This window comes from Bacillus rossius, chromosome 12 (assembly GCF_032445375.1).
Source record: "Bacillus rossius redtenbacheri isolate Brsri chromosome 12, Brsri_v3, whole genome shotgun sequence".
Classification (NCBI taxonomy): domain Eukaryota; kingdom Metazoa; phylum Arthropoda; class Insecta; order Phasmatodea; family Bacillidae; genus Bacillus; species Bacillus rossius.
In genome coordinates, this window is record NC_086339.1 from 13,639,925 (window position 1) to 13,659,460 (window position 19,536).

General features: G+C 40.4%; 2 protein-coding genes across 4 annotated transcripts in view; both read left to right on the forward strand.

The window, feature by feature from the left end:
- LOC134537554 (neurobeachin-like protein 1) overlaps positions 1-19,536 on the forward strand; it is a 611,081-nt gene that overhangs the window by 554,939 nt on the left and 36,606 nt on the right. The gene's annotated exons all lie outside the window — the stretch shown is intronic.
- On the forward strand, positions 14,416-18,841 carry LOC134537222 (cuticle protein 21-like). Its single transcript, XM_063377487.1, has 2 exons — positions 14,416-14,430; positions 16,068-18,841. Exons 1-2 carry the CDS (start codon positions 14,416-14,418, stop codon positions 16,464-16,466), a joined length of 414 nt encoding a protein of 137 aa, XP_063233557.1. The 3' UTR covers positions 16,467-18,841.

The window sequence follows — 19,536 nt, forward strand, 5'->3', positions numbered from 1 at the left end:
CGAGTTTGGCAACACTGCCTTGCGATGGAAAATAAAATGGTGGTGCGAAAACAGGCGGCTGGGGGGGGGGGGGGTTGTGAGAACTCCCGTACGGGGCGTTGCGACAGTGCATTGTTCCCTTCTCGGCAACGGATTTCTCTCGTTTGAATACGTCCGACGCGCTCGTCGATCGCCCAATAAGACTGCAGTGAGGCGCTGCCAGCGCTGGCTATTGTTCCCTCGTAATCGGCGACCGTCCGCAAGAGAAGCCATCTGCCCCGTTGTCGCGTGGGTTTTTCGAGACGATGCCGTTTGGTGATTGGCCGTCGACCTCTTGAGCAGTATCGTGTTAATGATAACTGTGTTGCATTGGATTCGTTCTTCCTGTTTCCACAGGCTTAAGAGTTGCCCGTAGTTCCCCAGGGAGTTTAAATTTGCATTTGGTAAAAATTTTGGAGGTTTTACGTACGTGTAAGAGTTAGGAATCTAGTCTAAACAGAAAACTATTTCATATGTTACTCAGAATTGGCGTACACTCCTGCTGGAACGTTAAAATGTTAAAAGTCATTAGTTGCCAATATATGCTAATATGGGATAGTATTTCATTAATACCATTCACTCGCACATTCACACACACACACATTATCACAGTAGATAAGCCCCGAAGTGATCACACTGAGTAGGTGGTCCAGAGATGTTTCTTCAGCCTGTTCGAAGGTAGCTAGGTTATTAGGAGCTGTCTCGCATGTTTTATGATGTACCAGTACCTATTAATAGTTAAATTTATTTGTAAACTGTTCCCAGATAGCATTTCAGTGTTAACTGCGCATATTAATAAGCATAGTAAAAACCAAAATGTATTCCAAATATTGAATATTCAATTATTTTAGTTTCTATGGTTTTATAAATCTGTGCTTGTATAAAACATCAACAAAAATTTACAATTGTATGCCTATTTCCGTAAGCACAAGAAATATTTATTATTGTTTTCAAAAAGTATTCCATAAGTGCAAAAATAATCACAGCAATGTGTTGCACAAATTAACAGTATATTTCTTGTAGTATTACAGACTATGTCTCGGCTACTGGTTTCCAAAGGAATCTTTTCTAAAAGTACAAAAATAAAAAGAACAGAGAAGCGGGGACATGCAAGTGTGTGACGACCTGTGTGCGAGGCTCTGGCTGTGTGCGCTGACCTGTAGCCGCGCCGTCCGCAGCTACACTTCGCACTCGCGCCGCGCGGACCGTTAGCGCGCGGTGCATGCCGGGAATGGCGATCCCCCCCCCCCCCCCTCCCGCGCCGCGGCTCTAGGTCAATGCCGGACGTAACCGGGGCTGCTTTCGGCATCCCGCCATTGTTTGGCGAAGAGGGCGTCCCTGCGTGACGTCACACCGAGTCGCCGCTTGCGAGAGCGCGTGTGGTGGCGTCGCGCGCAAGCACCCCGAGGAAACCTACTTTCCACCGACTCAAGAGTCAGAAGACCAAACTATCGGCGTTCGTTAATCCTCGAATTTTTTAAAAAAAAAAATAAAAACTGTGTTTCGTTAGGTCGAGCACATAAATTATCGGAAAAAACTCGACTTTGTTATTTTTTTTTTTTTGGGAGGATATATTTCTATATGTATAACTGAAGAGAAAGGTTGATGGAGCAAGGTCAGCAAAATTTAAAAAAAACTCTTCAATCGTGAAAATTTGTTTTTATTCCGACCGCAAAGTTGCTCGGGCGAGCTCTGATCTTCGACCATGGTCGGGATTGATCAGGAGTACTTAACACTAAACACCAGGGACGTAGATAGAAGATTATTTCAGAGTTTGATGTAATGGTTCGTGTTACGTTGGCGAGCGTGTTCGGTCCATAGACTAATGATGGCACAGACCGATTCTCGCATTCTGAGCACGGCTCCAACGTTTTCTTACGATTTTCCAATAGAGCTGTTGAAATCAGCAGACGTAAACAATGTCTCGCTCGTTTATTAACAAATAGTACTTACTTCAATTGTCACAACATTTTGTTCACATCACTGAATGTATTTTTACAATTAGAATTTTAGTTTTATAATGACGAAATGTGAATCACTAACTACGTTAAAACTAAGATACGCCTTGTGACATCAGATGCTATACGCTCAATAATGTAAATCTGGATCGTAAGCTTTCGTGGCTAAAGTCACTGACTACTTCTCTGCATCTGGAAGTTGAGACCACGTCCGTGGGAATATTTTCGTGCCTGACGTTTCGGTATGGATTGTTGAGCCGTCTTAAATAGCGAATCAAGGACTTCAGACGTGATTCCTTAAAAATTTCTGAACCTAACTTAATTCAAGAGTGGTGTTGTTGTTGTTTGTTGTTTAGGAGGCGTCCGTGTTTGGAAAGGACGTAAAGCGTCTCTTAAGCTACTGCCTGTACACTTTAACACGCTGGAAGCACGTGCATCATGTGCTTTACTTGAGCTTTCTGGTCAGCCGTGTCTGCGAATGGCGTCATTACTGACACCCCTTTCTACGTCCCAACCAAAGCTCCCTAATGAGGCCCAGGTAAACCTGCGTAGGTATAGGGAAATTCCTGGGAGAAGTCGTGCGGGGTTCAGTTGGCATGCATGAAAAACGAGCAGGAAATTACTACTGGAATGGAGGGAAGGTCCTGGTAAGAATATTTTGTTGTGTTATCAGGGTATTGTGGGGGAGGGGTCCCCCCAAACTTCAAATAGTCGGTTTTAGGCACGCCACTTGTGACTACCATCGTGCCCGACGATGGTTACAACTGAATGGTGGCCTAATAATAGTATTCCTTGCGGACACGTACTCTATTTTATTCTTTTTTTTAAATGGTGAATATAAATAACACCACAAGGGCAAACATTAAACAACGGTTGGCACGACTATAGTGCAGATGAAGAAACTATGAAAATAACAATAACGAGTATTACGATAAAGGGTAACACTGGGGTAAGACTCATTATCTTAATTATACTAAACAAAAAAAGGAAACAGTTTTTTAACATGAATAATGTTGTTAGAGTAAATTTGCACATCTTAAACGAAAATCAAACATCCTATAAAACATCAATAATGAAGAAACATGCAAAAACCATTATGAAAAACACATACTATGAAAATTTCCATTAGGAAAGATAGCAATAAATTTACGTGTAGTGCATAGCGACGCGCAGAGAATATCTTATACAGGGATCAACTCTAACACAACTACTATTGAAATAGCACATTATTTTACAATTGACACAATTAGGTAAATGATCGCGCAAAACCAGCGCAGTGAGAGACAGTCATATAAATCAAAATATAAAATAAATCTTTATATATACATATATATATATTTCTTGTGTGCGTGTGTATGTCACTGAACTCCTCCTAGACGGCTGGACCGATTTTGATGAAATTTTTTGTGTGAGTTCACGGGGATTCGAGGATGGTTAAGATTCACAATTGGATATTTTATCTCGATTCTGAGTTAAGAAAAAACTAAAAAAACACGCTTTAAAAGCAAAAAAACTAAGCATTGTTGATAATTAGCCTCCATGGCAACGGGATTTTGCATTGTTGTTGCCTTCTGCGTAAACATGGGATAGGTTTTTGGTAACGGCAGTGGCGTGCCCAAGAGGAGGGGTATGTATAATGAGAAGATACAAAATGTCCAGCGTAGAAATACTTACCGCCATATGTACATTTGGGCAGGACAATGTCTGTCGGGTCCGCTAGAAAGATATATAGAGATATATATGTAGAAAGATGTATAGAGATAGAGATATAAATAGAAAGATATAGAGAGTTATAGAGATATACATAGAGAGATAGAGAATTAAAGAGATAAAGAGAAATGCTTAGTATACGTTTAAAAAATTACAAAAAAAAATTGATTGAGGCATTGCAACGCATGCCGGGCATTATCTAGTATAATATAAATATGAAATATTTATCATGCATGGCATTTAAGCCGTGAGCACAAAATTATGGAGTTGATCCATGTGAAAGTAACAGCTGGTTCAATTCACAGTGTGCCAGGCAAGTCAAAACGGGTGGGCAGTCATAAGTCACCATCAGAATGCTCGAAAAAAGCTCTAAAATTACACGATGCTAAATCGTGAGCTGAAAAGCAAACGAAGGCTAACATGTGCTAATTATACAAAACTCATTGGGTGTCACGAACTTCAATAATACATACATGCATTGCTGGAAGGCACAAGAGAAGAAGACTAAACGGCCCTGAGCGGGCAGACCAAGATTCGTGACAACCGCGACGTTAAATAAGCCGAAGTAGACCACAAGTTTAAAAATAAGGAAAAATTCAACAAACCTGACCGGCGTACGAGACACGGCCCCGTTCAGCGTGGGTTTTTTCTTTCTTTTTAACATTACTCATTTGGAGACACCAATGCAATCCATTAAGGTACAACTAATTTTGATGACAGCTGCCTGAAAAAAATACTAATTTATGCACTGACATGCGCGTTATTTCAAATGGCGTTGCTGTTATACACCTGAAAGCACGGCAGAACAGTAAAGGAATTCAAATAAATTACGAACCACGCTTGAATGCCGCTCTCGTCGCCCGAATGGGAGAAATTCCAAGGCGGCCAAGTGACAACTACATCGCGAGAGAGAATTCACAGGCCGGAGCTTCCCGCCCTATTGACGAGGCGTGGGTAAGCCTGACTGAACATAAGTAAATATTTGAACAATTTGTTTCCTAACCTACCTTAAAGCTGTGAGTGTGTAGAGGTCTGGGTAGGGAAGAATATACGCTCTAATCATGCAGGGTTTTAGCCATGCAGAAGAGGTACCATGCATCATGTGCTAGGAGGGGATTGGCCAGCCATGGTTGCGTTTGGCGCCATGACTAACTCCCCTCACTGACAATCCTTATTTTTAAACTTGTGGTCTACTTCGGCTTATTTAACGTCGCGGTTGTCACGAATTTTGGTCTGCCCGCTCAGGGCCGTTTAGACTTATTCTCTTGTGCCTTCCAGCAATGCATGATTGTATTATTGAAGTTCGTGACACCCAACCTATTATGAGTTTTGTATAATTAGCACATGTAAGCCTTTGTTTGCTTTTCAGCTCACGATTTAGCATCGTGTAATTTTAGAGCTGTTTTCGAGCATTCTGATGGTGACTAGATAAGTTGGGCCCAGGTAAAACCTGCATAGACAGAGGGAAAATCCTGGACTCATTCATGCGGGGTGCAAAAGTCATGCATTGTGCGTGCGGGTTGGTTACGGGAAACAGAAGGATGGATCTGGATGAAGAGTTGGTCAGAGTAGAAATGTAAACAGAACCCAGACAGCCCTTATAAAGCGCACGACTCAAACCAGTGAGAAGGGGAACTCGTAAAAACAAAGTGGAAGTGGAAAGGGAAGGAGGGGAAACAGCGGGGTGACGGACGTGGACTCGCGCGCGGACTGATGCAAATTTGAATTTGCGCTGCAAAGTAATATATTTTGAATTGAATACGTCTTTAAAATTGCTTCCATAGTGGAAGGCAATTCATAAAATGAATGATAACAAAATCTCTGGATACAGTTTGGTGTTGCAGCTACATATCTATCATCTCAATCCAAAATTTGATTACACCACTGGATAGCTAAAGCATCAAAGAATGCGTTACGCTAAGTGAGGACTGAGACGCATCGCGCGCGGTGGAGGGGGAAGCGCCGCCATTTTGAGATCAATTTTTCTGCGTTTCGAGATTTCCATTTAGTATAACTTTTTATTCGGAAAAGCTAAGGCGTTCGTTTGAGTTCCAATCGTCAGCTCTCGTCAAAATCTATCTATTGCATATATAAAATATTGGTGTAAAATAGTTACAGTGAAAAAATAGATATATATGGTGTTAAAATAAAATTAAAATATAATCAAAAATATATAATGTCGGCCTATACGCAACTTCTTAGTGTTCAAACATGATTATAACATACATAAAATAGTGTATTTTGTATAGAAAATATTATCTGTTGCGTACACGTATTCACGTACAACACACGGCCGTGTCCATGACACAGCCACACTCCTTTTTTTTTTATCTGTGGCAAAGTGTAAGACAAGGCGGTGTCCACCCACGCCTTAACTTCGCCACATGTAAAAATAAGATGAATAAATGAATACATTAAAAAAATTAGTTGTCTGTAAAGTCGGTTTACGGACGATAGTTTAACGTGACAACGTCATAACAAATCATTGATGAAATGATTGCTTACTTTTATGAATAAAATTGAATCATTTTTATTGAATTATCACAATTTTGTATGGATACAAAGAAGGAGTGAAATGAAATCTACAATTTAATTGATAAATTTACTTTTATTTGCACTCATTAAATTAAGAATGTTTATTACATTAACGAAGAGATTATTTTAACTATAACTCTTATACATGTTTGCTATTTAACTTCTTCCAATCTGTGTTATTCTGTTAAGGATAGTACGATGATAGGAAAAGTAGGAAACGAATGGGATTGTTTCAAGTTGAATGTGCCTCGAAAAAGTCAAATCGATGGTTGTTCCAATCGAGTGGAAGAGAGATAGATGCGGCGCAAGCGTACAATGAGCTTGACGGGACACAGCGTAACGGAACAATGTGCGTAACGGGACACTTTTTCGTGCGTGCAGCCGGCGTTCATCGATTTATTAGAAGTTGTCACGTCAAAAATTTTGAGACAAGAGCTTCGTGGTCCCTGTCTCGTGTCAACCCCCTGATTGACCATTGTCCTCTTGACCGGTCCGGCCCAACGGGGCGCGGCTGAAAGGACGGAATATGGCCACCAAAAAAAGCTGTGCGGTTGAGAAATGCCAAAATCAAAAATTAAGTTTTAAGTTCAAAGAAAACATATAATTTTCTTCAACATAATAACTTAAATTTAAAAAAAAAAAAGTAATTTTACAAACATTCTTAGTAGAGATTTTATGGAATGCTGTATTAACGGAGTTACGTATTGGGTAGGGCTATAGTTCCAAAATAATATATCTTGGAATATTTTTGACAATGTTGAATTATCTTTGGTGGCAATGGAATAAGCATGGCTGCCATGTGCTGTGCGCATGCGCAGACTGGTTCGCTGAGGTTGTGATTTTCAACACTCACCCTTGGCGGCTATGCAGTTTTTTAATTAAAAATAAATAAATAAAGTATTTTAACATAGTATGTTTTGGTTGTTCCGTATTGCAAACCAGATAGATGATCTTAAACATATATGGTGAGTATTTCCCGCAACGAACGAACCACAAAAAAAAATATTTTAAGGTTGTTATGTTATTTATAAATACCGCGCAGTTCGCTGATTTCCAAAGGAAATAAGAGCGTTAGTTAAAAACACAGAGTTGCTACTCCTTTATCTTCGTTTCTCTGTGGTCCTGCCCGCTCTGCCCGGTAGCTACCACTGATCCCTGTGTGTTCTGTCGGGGTTGTGGTTGGAGAGGGTGGAGGGGGAGGGGGAGAAGATCGCCGGCGGACACCTGCCGGTCAGTTGCGCCAATCCCGCCCGTTGGCCAAGCGCGGTCTGGCGGTGACACAGTTGGCGACGGAGCGCAGTGTCGCCATGTCGCCACGGCGTCGCAGCGACCACACGGCGCATCGCAGGCGGAGGAGTCGCTCCAGAGGACCCCTTGAAGGGGGTAGCCGCTGTCTTCAGTCATTGCTTCTGATGTGCCCGTGAAACAATTCGAAACGATTTTCTTTGCTATCTGTGGACGGGATAGCCTATGGGACATGCGAGGGTGTTTAGTTGCCGAAACACAAAAAAAAATGGTTGTCTGTAAAGTCGGTTTACGGACGATAGTTTAACGTGACGTCATAAAAAAACATTGATGAAATGATTGCATACTTTTATGAATAAAATTGAATCATTTTTATTTTAGTAATAAAAGAATAAATACTTGAAATTACACTAGAAATCAGATTTTTAAAATGCAAGAATAATTAACATTTATTACCGAAATTGTAGTTGTAATAAGCAATGAAAACCACATTAACTTTTCACTTCACTTTATAAACAGTCGAGTGGAAGAGAGATAGATGCGGCGCAAGCGTACAATGAGTGCAACGGGACACAGCGTAACGGAACAATGTGCGTAACGGGACACTTTTTCGTGCGTGCAGCCGGCGTTCATCGATTTATTAGACGTTGTCACGTCAAAAAAAAAAGTTCAAACATTATGGACATAGACCACTCGATGACACGTTGTACCTAATACAAATCATCAGCTTTAATTAAGAATACGAAATACTCGTGCGTTGTGGACTTTCCGCACTAACGCCGTCCTCCACTGTTCATCAGCTGTGAACACAAAGATTTTGGAAATAAGCAATACGCGTTAAAAATATCTGCAACGCCCACACAATAGAAACAATTTTTGAAACACGTAACTGTGGAGCTTATTCTCACTGGGCATTACTGCAGTCTTACCCACAGGCGAGATGAGTTGCCCTCGCGCTGGGGAGTGCAGCTGGTTGTGTCCTTTCAGGGGTGCGACGAAACTCACCTCGTACGTCGCTGTGGAAAAGCTGACGGGTTTGAGAACACCCTTACACATTCATTATATAGCCACATTTAATTGTTTATCAAAATAGTTTTTTTTTGATAAGCGAGTCATTAAATGGTTTTTATGAACCTTAAAAGGAATTTTTTTTTGTCAGTCCTAGCTTGCAGACTATTGAAGCAATAAATAATTATGTTACACAGTTTTGGATATCGTATCGTATGTAACCTTCGTATTAAACTTTTATTTTTAGTATATCACTCATAAATGAGTTAAAATCAAGTTTTATCTAAACCATTGAAACCTGATTGTTTCAGGGATTTTGGAAAACCTAATTTTTGTCGTGACAACGTATAATTAATCGATGAACGCCGGCTGCACGCACGAAAAAGGATGACTAATTTTCCCGTTACGCACATTGTCCCATTACGCTCATTGAACGCTTGCGCCGCATCTATCTCTCTTCCACTCGATTGGAACAACCTTCGATTTGACTTTTTCGAGGCACATTAAACTTGAAACACTCCCATTCGTTTCCTACTTTTCCTATCATCGTCCTATCCTTAACAGAATAACACAGATTGGAAGAAGTTAAATAGCAAACATGTATAAAAGTTATAGTTAAGATAATCTGTTCGTTTAAGTAATAAACGTATTTGAATTAATGAGTGCAAATAAAAGTAAATTTATATATTAAATTGTAGATTTCATTTCACTCCTTCTTTGTATCCAAACAAAATAGTGATAATTCAATAAAAATGATTCAATTTTATTCATAAAAGTATGCAATCATTTCATCAATGTTTTGTTATGACGTTGTCACGTTAAACTATCGTCCGTAAACCGACTTTACAGACAACCATTTTTTTAAAATTGATTTATGAACAATATACGTAAAAAAAAAAGAGTTCGCGAAAACGTAGGCTACATACGAACTGTTAATCCAAAACCGTATAACCTATTTATTGCTTCAATGCATGCTAGGAATGACAAAAAACAAGTTGCTTTTAAGTTCATAAAATCCATTAAATAAGGACTTTTAACTAGAAAAAAACTTTTATAAACAATTATATGTGGTTATATTATAAAATTATTTAAAATCATGTGCAAGAACACGGAATATTAGAAGCAAAATAATTTTGAATGCTATCCCCTTTATGCGTTGCGATCTCCACCTCTGCAAGCATATGAATACTCGGCTTCCCTTTTCCCTCATTTTATTCGTTTGGTACTACTGTCACCTAATGGAAAGGATTTACTACTAGACAATTCTAGTGAACTAAATTTGTACTACATCCACATCTACGCGAAAATCTGCGATTTTCTTGATTTTCTTAATTTCATTTTTTTTTTTTTTTTGGATCACAAATCTCCTAGTCCATGAAAATTTCCACTTCAGAAATTAAAAACTAACTGTGGCGCAAACATTAAATATTTAACTTTTATCTGAGATACCCGTATTTTCATCGGGCACAGGAAACAGTCAAATATGTCATTTACATTGCAGACAATACAGAGTAAAATTTGGTAGTATTTTTTTTTAATATGAAATAAACACTCATTCGTTAATTATTCATGAAGCATTTTTTCTTTGGTGTGCTGTATGAAGTTATCAACCAAAAATAATAGTTTTTTTTTCTTTCGTGTTACTTTAGAAAACCTTTGCTTTTCGTACATGTACCTAAACGTAATCTAATTCCTTTGTTGTTGTTGTTGTTGTTGTTGTTGTTGTTGTTGTTATTATTAACTAGCTGACCCGGCAGACTTCGTACTGCCTAATTAAATTGCAATAAAGTCCTGTCAAAATGATTTGTAATGTGACATTTTTTTGTTCCTACATATTTTATAGTCGGGGCAAAAAATTCTCCTGAACAGAACCGTCACCCTGGTGATAGGGTGTTGTGAATAAGAAATATAATTAAATAAAACATATAAATAAAAATATAAATAAAAAAGTAATCTCTTTATTGTTAATCATGTGAAACATAATAATTTTTATTGTCATTGTAGTGCATGATTAGATCGGTAATTAGCTTGGTTTGTAGCATTTCGGGTTCTTCTACATAAATTGATTCGTCTAATAGGAGTCATATCTATATTATAGATTATTTTGTCACATGCAATAATTAGCGATTATAGGTAAATAAACACTGCACAAAACACTATATAGGTAATAATTTGTTTCGTGTATAAGTTAACAAAAGCAAACTCATTAGGGTAGGTAACGTAAAATCCAAGAAAAAAAACCACTGACATTGACAGTTTGTTATTGTTTCAACTTTTTTTTAAATTTGATATGACTTGGAGTCAAATCCTTCAAGCCATATTTAAAAACTTAAACTTATGAAATACCTTTGGTAATGCTGGTTTTGTTTGACTGATGTAATGACTTGAAAACTGATGCATTTTAAAGTAAAACAAATGAAATAATATCGCGAAGCCGACCAAATTGAACTATTCTATTTCGTTTTTTTTTTTTTTTTGTTTATCTGTGCTCCAACGCACACTGTTTTGATAGATATGATTGAACTTTGTACAGAGGTAATAAAGTGCAAATTGACTCTTTGACGTTAGGAACATACCTACATTGTTTAAACTACAATGAGTGCTCGTTTTAGTTAGAAAACGTTTGTATGGTAAAAAGAAAAGGGCTGGTTTTAGGGTTTTTCCGGCAATTATTCAAATTTTTCTCGCCGTAAAAACCATCTTTGAACTTCAATGAACATTTAAAAAAAAATTGGCCAAATTGGTCCAGGCGTTGTTGAGTTATGCGCTTACCAACACATTTTGCAATTCATTTTTATATTATAGAAGATAATCCTGCTGAAGTTGGAAATCTGAAATCATAGAGAGAAAAAAATTACTAGTGACAGAATATAATCAATAATAGTTTAGTATTTTCGCAATTAAATGCATAAATAAATTTGCCCCTTTCGGAATGCGCGCCGTGATATTTATAAGTAACTTCATGGTGCCCACACAAAAAAATAAAATTCCACAGTATAGTCAGCACCATGGGCGTAGACTCTGGAGAGGGGGGGTTGGTCCTAAAAAATTAGGAGGCCCATCCCTCAAGGGGTCCGCTTGCTCTGAAAACGGGGTTGATAAACGTAAACGTCAGAAATATGTTTTATGGAAAATTTCTGTATGTTTTTAAGTTTTCTGCTTATTTCGTGCATTTAGGCCAACATATGGGCAGTATACAACATACAAGCAGCCTACACTGAGATGACTCGTGTTGGTTAAAACCCACACGCAAAATTTTGGGCATCATTACCCCCCCCCCCCCCCCCCCTTTCTCAATGTGAATTTCCCGCGGGCCCCCATGCGAATCCTACAGATTTTCGCCCCTGGCCAACAAACACATTTTCTTACATTTTAAATAAATTTATCAAATGACAATGTAGTACGACGTTCAGAGCTTCTGGTTGGCCAAAAAAAAAACGGTAACACGGTTTTAGCAATAACGCAGTATTAAGCGAACTTATGCCGTGTTTGTGTAAATGTACATCGCAGTGGACGTTCGCTAGTCGGATTGAAGCAAGCTATGTTCAAATGTTGCGTGCTGTGTTGATTTTGTCCTGGTCTTAACTCTCCTGAAGTAATCGAGGCTGTAGCACGAAGATGTAGTGGTATTTCGTTTAAAAAAAAAAAAAATGTGTCGTGACAAGTTAATTGATAGAATAGTTTTTTTTAACGCGGCAAAGTTATTTTCATGTGAATTACAAACTTTTATTAACTGTACCGAAAATGTATTCTCGTTGGAGCTTTCAAGTGCGCAGTCAGCTTCCTCGCTGGCCCAGCCGAGTGCTTGGAGAGCTGCTCTCGCCGCTCGTATAAACATGGACGCAGCGTATTCCTGTGCTCTATATCTGACGCTAACAGTAGTAAACAAAACCTTGGAAGAATGTCTGTCGAAAATTTTTATATGCATATTTTTAAATACTTGTTAGACCAAAGCTAATGCGTGAAATTTTGTAATGGGTGGAGAGTAAATCTTAAATAATTTTTTTCTATGTTTTTTCCCCCTCCACATAATTGTAAATAAAATCGTAACATAATAATGATTAATTGTTTATAAAATTTATTTTCTGCATATTGTCCTTTTTTAAATTTATTTGTGAACTTAAATGCATATTTTTTACAGTCCTAACATGTAATGAAAGCAAAAACATGTGGTATACAGTTTGGATTAACCGTCTCTGTAGTCTTCGTCTTAAAACTCTTTATTTATAGCATATCATTCATCAATTAATAAACATTAGTTTTTCCTAAAGGCACTGATTGTGTATTCGTATTTGCGGTGTTTATAGTTACCACGTAGATAAAGCCAATTTGTGAGTATTGCATTAGATGGCAATTTATGTAAATTAATAGAGCGATTTTAGGAGCTAAGGTTGGTTATGAATTATTGTTGAAACAACTAGTTTAAACTAACATTATTTAAGCCATCAATGAACACTACCTTCAGTCTCTAATAAAGTCGTATGAAAATCCTTAAAAAAAATTTCATGAACTTCGAGACACGTAAATACAAATTAGATGGTATTTTATTAAAATATAAATTTATTTAAACGTATATACGTATTGACGAGACACAGAGCCTGAACCCGAAAAAACTTGGGGGGGGGGGGGGGAAGTAGATCTTGATGTTATTCTGAACAAAATTTAATTTCTTTGGTTTTATTCTGTTTAGTTGGTAGTGGCGGAATCGTCAAAAACCGATTTCAGAAAGAAAAAAAGCATGTGTAACTCAGTAGCCTACATGTGATTGAAGTGAAACTTCTTTAGCAATTCAAACGTCGACTCGTAAGTGCTCTCTTTATATCTTTTTGGCGTCAGAAACGTTTCGAAACAAAATGTTGCATTAAAATTAGAACCTTGAAATTGAAATTGAAATTTTACTGTCATCGCGCCCAACAATTCTCATATAACACTGTGTAACAATACTTATTCACACAAGTAATTAAAATAATACGTGCTTGAAAGAACGTCCTTTTCTTGCGAAGATGGCTAGTGGCGCGGTGCACAATAACCTCAAACCCCGTTGTGTTTGCCCTAGGCCCAAGTCTGGGTGGCGTCAGGCGCAGGCGGGTCCCTACCGCCGCGACCCGCCTATCCCTGCAGCATGGCGGGGTTCAACCTCAGCCGCACGCCACCACGAAGGGGGGTGGGGGGACGAGTTCTCTGCACCGTCCGCAACCTATTGGCGTCAGAAATCTTTCCATGACAAAGATGCATTTCTACTCAGACCAACTCTTCATCCAGACCATCCTCTGTCTCCTGTACTTTCCTACATTTAATGCATGCAAACTTGCATCCCGCATGAAAGTGCCCAGGGTTTTCCCTGTGTCTGTGCAGGTTTTACCTGGGCCCAACTTAACTAGTAGTTTGCACTAGAGATAAGAGTGAGGGGATTTAGTCATGGCAACAATCGCTGCCATGGCTGGCCAATCCCCTCCTAGCACATGATGCATGCGACCCTCTCCCTGCATGGCTAATCCCAGCATGACTAAGGCGTGATAGGCTTCGGCCTGAGACGCACTTAGGTCCCTCCCTAACCCAGACCCCTCCCAAACACACTTAGTTTTTAGTTAGGTTAGAAAAAAAAACAATCAAAGATGCATTAAAATTCGGCCTTGAAATTCCACTCCCATCGCGCCCGAAGAAGTGTCAGTTGAAAAACAAGGACTCGTGTTTAGCACGGGAGCGAAGTGTGCGGTGAGGCAGGCGAGCCAAGGTCGCGGCGGGAGAAACGCCCCTGCGTGCCCCGACTGCGCGATGGCCCTAGGGGGGCGGGGGGTGTTGCACCAGCCCCGGCGGGCTGCCAGCGCCCTCGCGGCTCTGCTTTGCGACACCCTCGCCCCCCGGGGGGGTATATAGCGGCCGCGGGCTGCCCCTCGACAGTCACTCCTCCCAGCAGACCACCTTCCGACAGTGCTTAGCCATGGGTCTCGTCGCGGTGAGTAGCTCTCCGCCCTTCGCCCTCCGCCTTCGCGTCTTCGTCACGTCTTCGTCACGTCTTCGTCACGTCTTCGACACTTCTGTGCTGTTGAAGTCTAGTCGAGTGGCCACCACGCAGTTAGTCAGGCAAACTTTTTTAATTCTTTCCTCTTCGCCCTTCGCCCTCCGCCTTCACGTATTCATCACGTCTTCGACACTTCTGTGCTATGACTGACTGTAGTAACCCAGCTTGTTAAAGTCTAGTTGAGTGACCACGCAATTAGTCAGGCAAACGTTTTTTCAATTGTAATATTTGTTTGGCTTTTATTTTTGAAACTCACAGATAAGACGTAAAGTTTATCTGACGTAGGCATATCTATCAGCAATGCTCATAGAGTGAAACACCGCTAATATTTGCAATAAAATTGAAATAATGCGATAAATTACCATGGAGGACTAAGTCCGGCCGTACGGTGAGGTCAAATACTTGGCTTTGGTAGGATACTCAAGGGTCCGTCTATCGTTCGGAAACAGCTTTTAGACCAGTGAAGTAGTTTTGGTTTCATCATAACGAGTCGGCTTATTTATTAGCTGACGCGAAACTTTTCTTGCACTGATAATATTTTTTTAGGCTTCAAAATTGTTTTGTTACCAACACAAAATATTTGGCGGGGTTTATTTTGTCAAAGACCACGGAACTACGTTCGATAGCGCAGCGAAGGACCAATGTTACCTCTAAATCATGTTGCGAGGACGCGTGTGGTACTGATGTGTCGTTCGTGAACGATTCGTTCAGAATGAACCAACCTTTGAGCAAATCGAAAGCATAGTATTATTCGTTCGCTACATGTGTAAAGAATCTGTTCTCTGAGAGTCGATTACTCAAAAGCTGAACGCGATTCCGGAGAATATAAGACGCAGAGGGAAGGAGACGTCGGAACGAGAGAAGTGATGCGTTCGTTAAATGACTCGTCACATCGGCGGTCAGTAATCAGTGATCGCAGCGTGCACACGAGTAAACGATAACTTAGCAAAGAAAAAAGGGTCGCAAGAAATCTCAACAAGAATCGCGTTACAATGATTATTCGTGATTGTCTAGGTTTCGCTTACTAAATTTTATCTGCGAGAGCCTTGGAATATGTTCACGCATGTCCGAGCCGACTAGACGTAACATACTCGAATGGGCGAACGAGTTATGATTCTGGATGTTTGCCGGATTACGTTGTAGGTGGTCAGAACTAAAATAAATAAAAAAATAAGGTTTCACGTGGCCTCCTCCTGCTTAAAACCGCAATAGACAATTGAAGACATGGGCGGATGAAGGTTATATATAACACTTTGTTTTAATTTTTATTTTATGGCATAACAAATGTTTGCGTCGACATAAGCATGATGTGCCATTAAAATCACGTGTATTAGGCTCAAATAGAAAATTACAAACGAACGAAGGTGTCAGTTCCGGTCAAAGAAGCATTTAAAAAAATAATGGAAGCATTATGAGCACATGTTCCATGTGACCTTCATCCACTCATATCTTCAATTATTAATTTGTATTGCTGCAATTCTTGATTCAATAGACTATAAAGAAACACGGAATGAATGACCATGCGACGCGAGGCCCCGGAGAGGCGTGACCGGTGTGTGTGTGTGCCGCAGGTGTTGTTCGTGGTGGCGGCGGCGGCGGCGGCGAGCGGCGGCGTGGTGCCCGTGGCCGCCCCGGCGGCGGCGCTGGTGCGGGCCGAGTACCCAGACGCCCGCCCGCAGTACCAGTTCGCGTACAGCGTGGAGGACGCGCTGACGGGCGACTCCAAGGCGCAGGAGGAGACGCGCGACGGCGGCGTGGTGCGCGGCAGCTACAGCCTCATCGAGCCGGACGGCGCGCGCCGCACGGTCGCCTACTACGCCGACCCCGTGAACGGCTTCAACGCCGTGGTGCAGCGCGACCTGCCCGTCGCCGTGCCGGCCAAGGTCGTGGCCCCCGTGGTGGCCCCTGTGGTAGCCCCGGCGCCGGCCAGGATCCTGGCGGCCGGCCCGGCGCGCCTCATCGCCGTCTAGGTCCCTGGTCTATCTCCCTCCCGAGGCGAGCTCAGGGCTTCATTCCCCGGCACTTCGATCTCAGAGCTCCCCCTTCACCAGTGGACACCAACCTCCCACACTCCGCAGCCGTTTCCTCGTCAACCTTTATCCAACCAGTGTAACCAAGTTAGTTAAACTGTAAAAACAAGTTGTTTTTTTTACTCCTCCTGCATAAATTTTAAGAAAACTTAATCAACGTTGTGAAAAATTTTTTAGACGAACGAGCATGGCAGTTTTTAGAAACTCGCGACGTAATTTTCAAACCGAGAACGTTCTTTCTTGAGTTGTTTTAGAACCTCGGACGTGGCCTACACATTACGGCTCCATTCATGGTACTCAGTTCGTGAAGGAAATAATTCGAACGTTGCGAAATTATCTTGTTAGTTAGGTCTGCAGTGATGGAAAAAAATAAAAATTAATGTTAACTCTTCTCGTTAGAAAAAAAAATCGATTGCATGTTTCCATATCCCTCGCGTTTCGGCGTTCTCGTGCGGTGCCTTCGCAGAGAAAAGGAACGCATGTGAGTTCCGTCGTGCTGGCCGTTCTGCCGTGCTCGTAGTAAGGTCTCGACACAGCCTGCCATGTGTGACTTCTAGTCAGCGGCCCATGTCTCGTCACAGCCCCGGGGTCCGGTACTGCTCTGCCTCTGCTGCACAGGTTCGCGTTCCGAAGTCATGGAGTTACTGAACTGTCGGGAGAGGGCATTGCTGCGGCGTGGTTGAAGTCATTTTCCTCCTCGTCACCGCCATGCTGCAGCGCGTGAAACATCGCGTTCGATGACGGTTAAAAAGCAGCCCATTAATCATAAATTCCTTTCGTTAAACACAGATACTTCCTTTAAAACAGTTTCCACAATGTAAACACTAACACTTCAGCCAGTTTTTTTTTTTTTGGGTCTCCCGCGAACATGAGCTGGACAAAATGCGGCTTCACGCCGTATCCATGAGTGCAATGCATGCATAGACACTCCTTGGTTATAATGACCACTAAGCTTTAGTTCTACAATAGTTCGATATGGCCGCTCGTCATTTAGAACTTAACAATGCCTTGGGCTATGTTTCTTACACTCAGTCTTCTGGCAAGTGTCAAAACAGTCTTAGTCCAGATGTTAGTTAAACTGTCGCTAAATTAATTGGGGAATTACTCTGAATTTTTTTTTGCTGATCAGGTCGTTTAAATTTTTTTAACAGCATGCAGAAGTGCCAAATAATCCCCGTTGTCCGGGCAAAAGCTTTGGAGATTTATTTCTTCCCAAATATTTAGTACATCAGTGTCAACCGCCGGTGAATCACATTTAAAAAAAAAAAGGTTGACTCACTCGTTCAGACACGGTGCGTGTCTCTGGTGTTCTGCTAGACTGTAGTCGTGATCCACATGAACTGGATGGTGTTTATTCCCCGCTGTGATCTTGAACAGATGGCTGGCCCTAGTAGTATCTGACGGCGCGTTCACCGAGACTTACGCAAAACAGTTCTGGAAATAACTCAGCACAGTCAGTCCACTTGGCGTAATGTCCGCTGACCAATATCACGGGCGCAGATGTGGAACTGACAAATGCCTAAAATCAAATAAAACAAAAGTAATAAACTGAATTCCCTCCCGCCGAAACATAATACTAATAATAATAGCTTATATTCACACGCACCAAAGAAAATGCCTTATTGCGTGTTAGGAGCGTTGATTGAACATGGTTCCCATACGTTCTAAGCTTAATTGTTCTACCGGAAATTTGTATCTTTCGCTTGTTCTCTAGTGTTTAATTCACGATATTACATTTGGTTATTATAGTCAAGTTAATATAAACGCCCGTGTACCAGATTCGTTGTAAGCAACGGAATTTTTTATCGCACTCACGGAAAACCTGTCATGCAGTTTTCGCGTATATCTCTATTTGTAAAATAAAAATTTTATTCAGGTACTTTCGTGTTATGTATTTGTTGGTAGGCTGTGCCGAGAGTGTTCAACATAGTTAAATCTTCTAGTAGAAAAGTTTTCACAAACCGGATCGTATTTAACCAATGATGGGGGGTTTTAATCCTGAACCAAGTGACCCTGAGATTTGCAAACCCATGACATTATTCGTGTCGTCTGGACTCTGATCTCTCCTCGGCCATGCCTTGATGTTGCTCAACTTGATCGCCACATGTTTCCCAGTATTCTTTTACGAAATAAGTGTTTTGTGCATTATCGACCAATGTTCTTTTTGTACTGTTAGTGTAATACCTCTATATATTTCTTGTACTATTTTGTATCCATCTGTATGGTTTTAGTGTAATTTTTGTACTGCTGTTGCAATATTTTTGTAAATATGTTCTTTTTTATATCATAGCAATAAACTACAATTCGAATTTGAAGTTTTGTATTTTTTCTCAACGTCACTGGAAAATTTATGTTGATGGTAATAAAGTGTTTTGAATGATTTATTTTTTAATGGACGAGTAAAGTTGTTGGAGGAGATAATTTGTTCAGTTTTAAGAACTTTCGCCTATAGGAAGCGTACCTATATAGTCTGTGACACGTAACTTGTCTCAAATTTGACGGTTCTCAAAATTGTGCAAACTGTATTCCAGGATAGTTTCGCTATGTGTTTTGGAGTGGTTCGGGTACGGGTGTAGCATACTCAACATCTGAACCCTTATTTTTATGTCTTGGATTACCGGCATTAGTGTCTTGTTCAAGTAAAGCCTGGAATACCATGAATACTGTGATCTTTAAGGTTTGTGTCATACCACGCCTTTCAGCCTCTGAGGCTAGAACTTCCGCAGCGGGGAAGTTTATATTCTGTGAATATTCTTTCTACCGCTTTCTTTAGTGTGCACAGTACAGGTCCCTCAAACATGAACCAAGTAAATTTAAATATTTTTTTATAAAAATATAATAAATAAAAACTAAATGATAGTAAACAAATATTTAAAATTAATAATTTTATCAAGTGAATATTCTTTTGAGCGCTTTCTTTATGGTGCGCAATGCATATCTATCATAAATGAACTAAGTAAATTTATGAAAATAGAAGCTGTGAACAATTGATCTAGGAGAAACCGCCTAG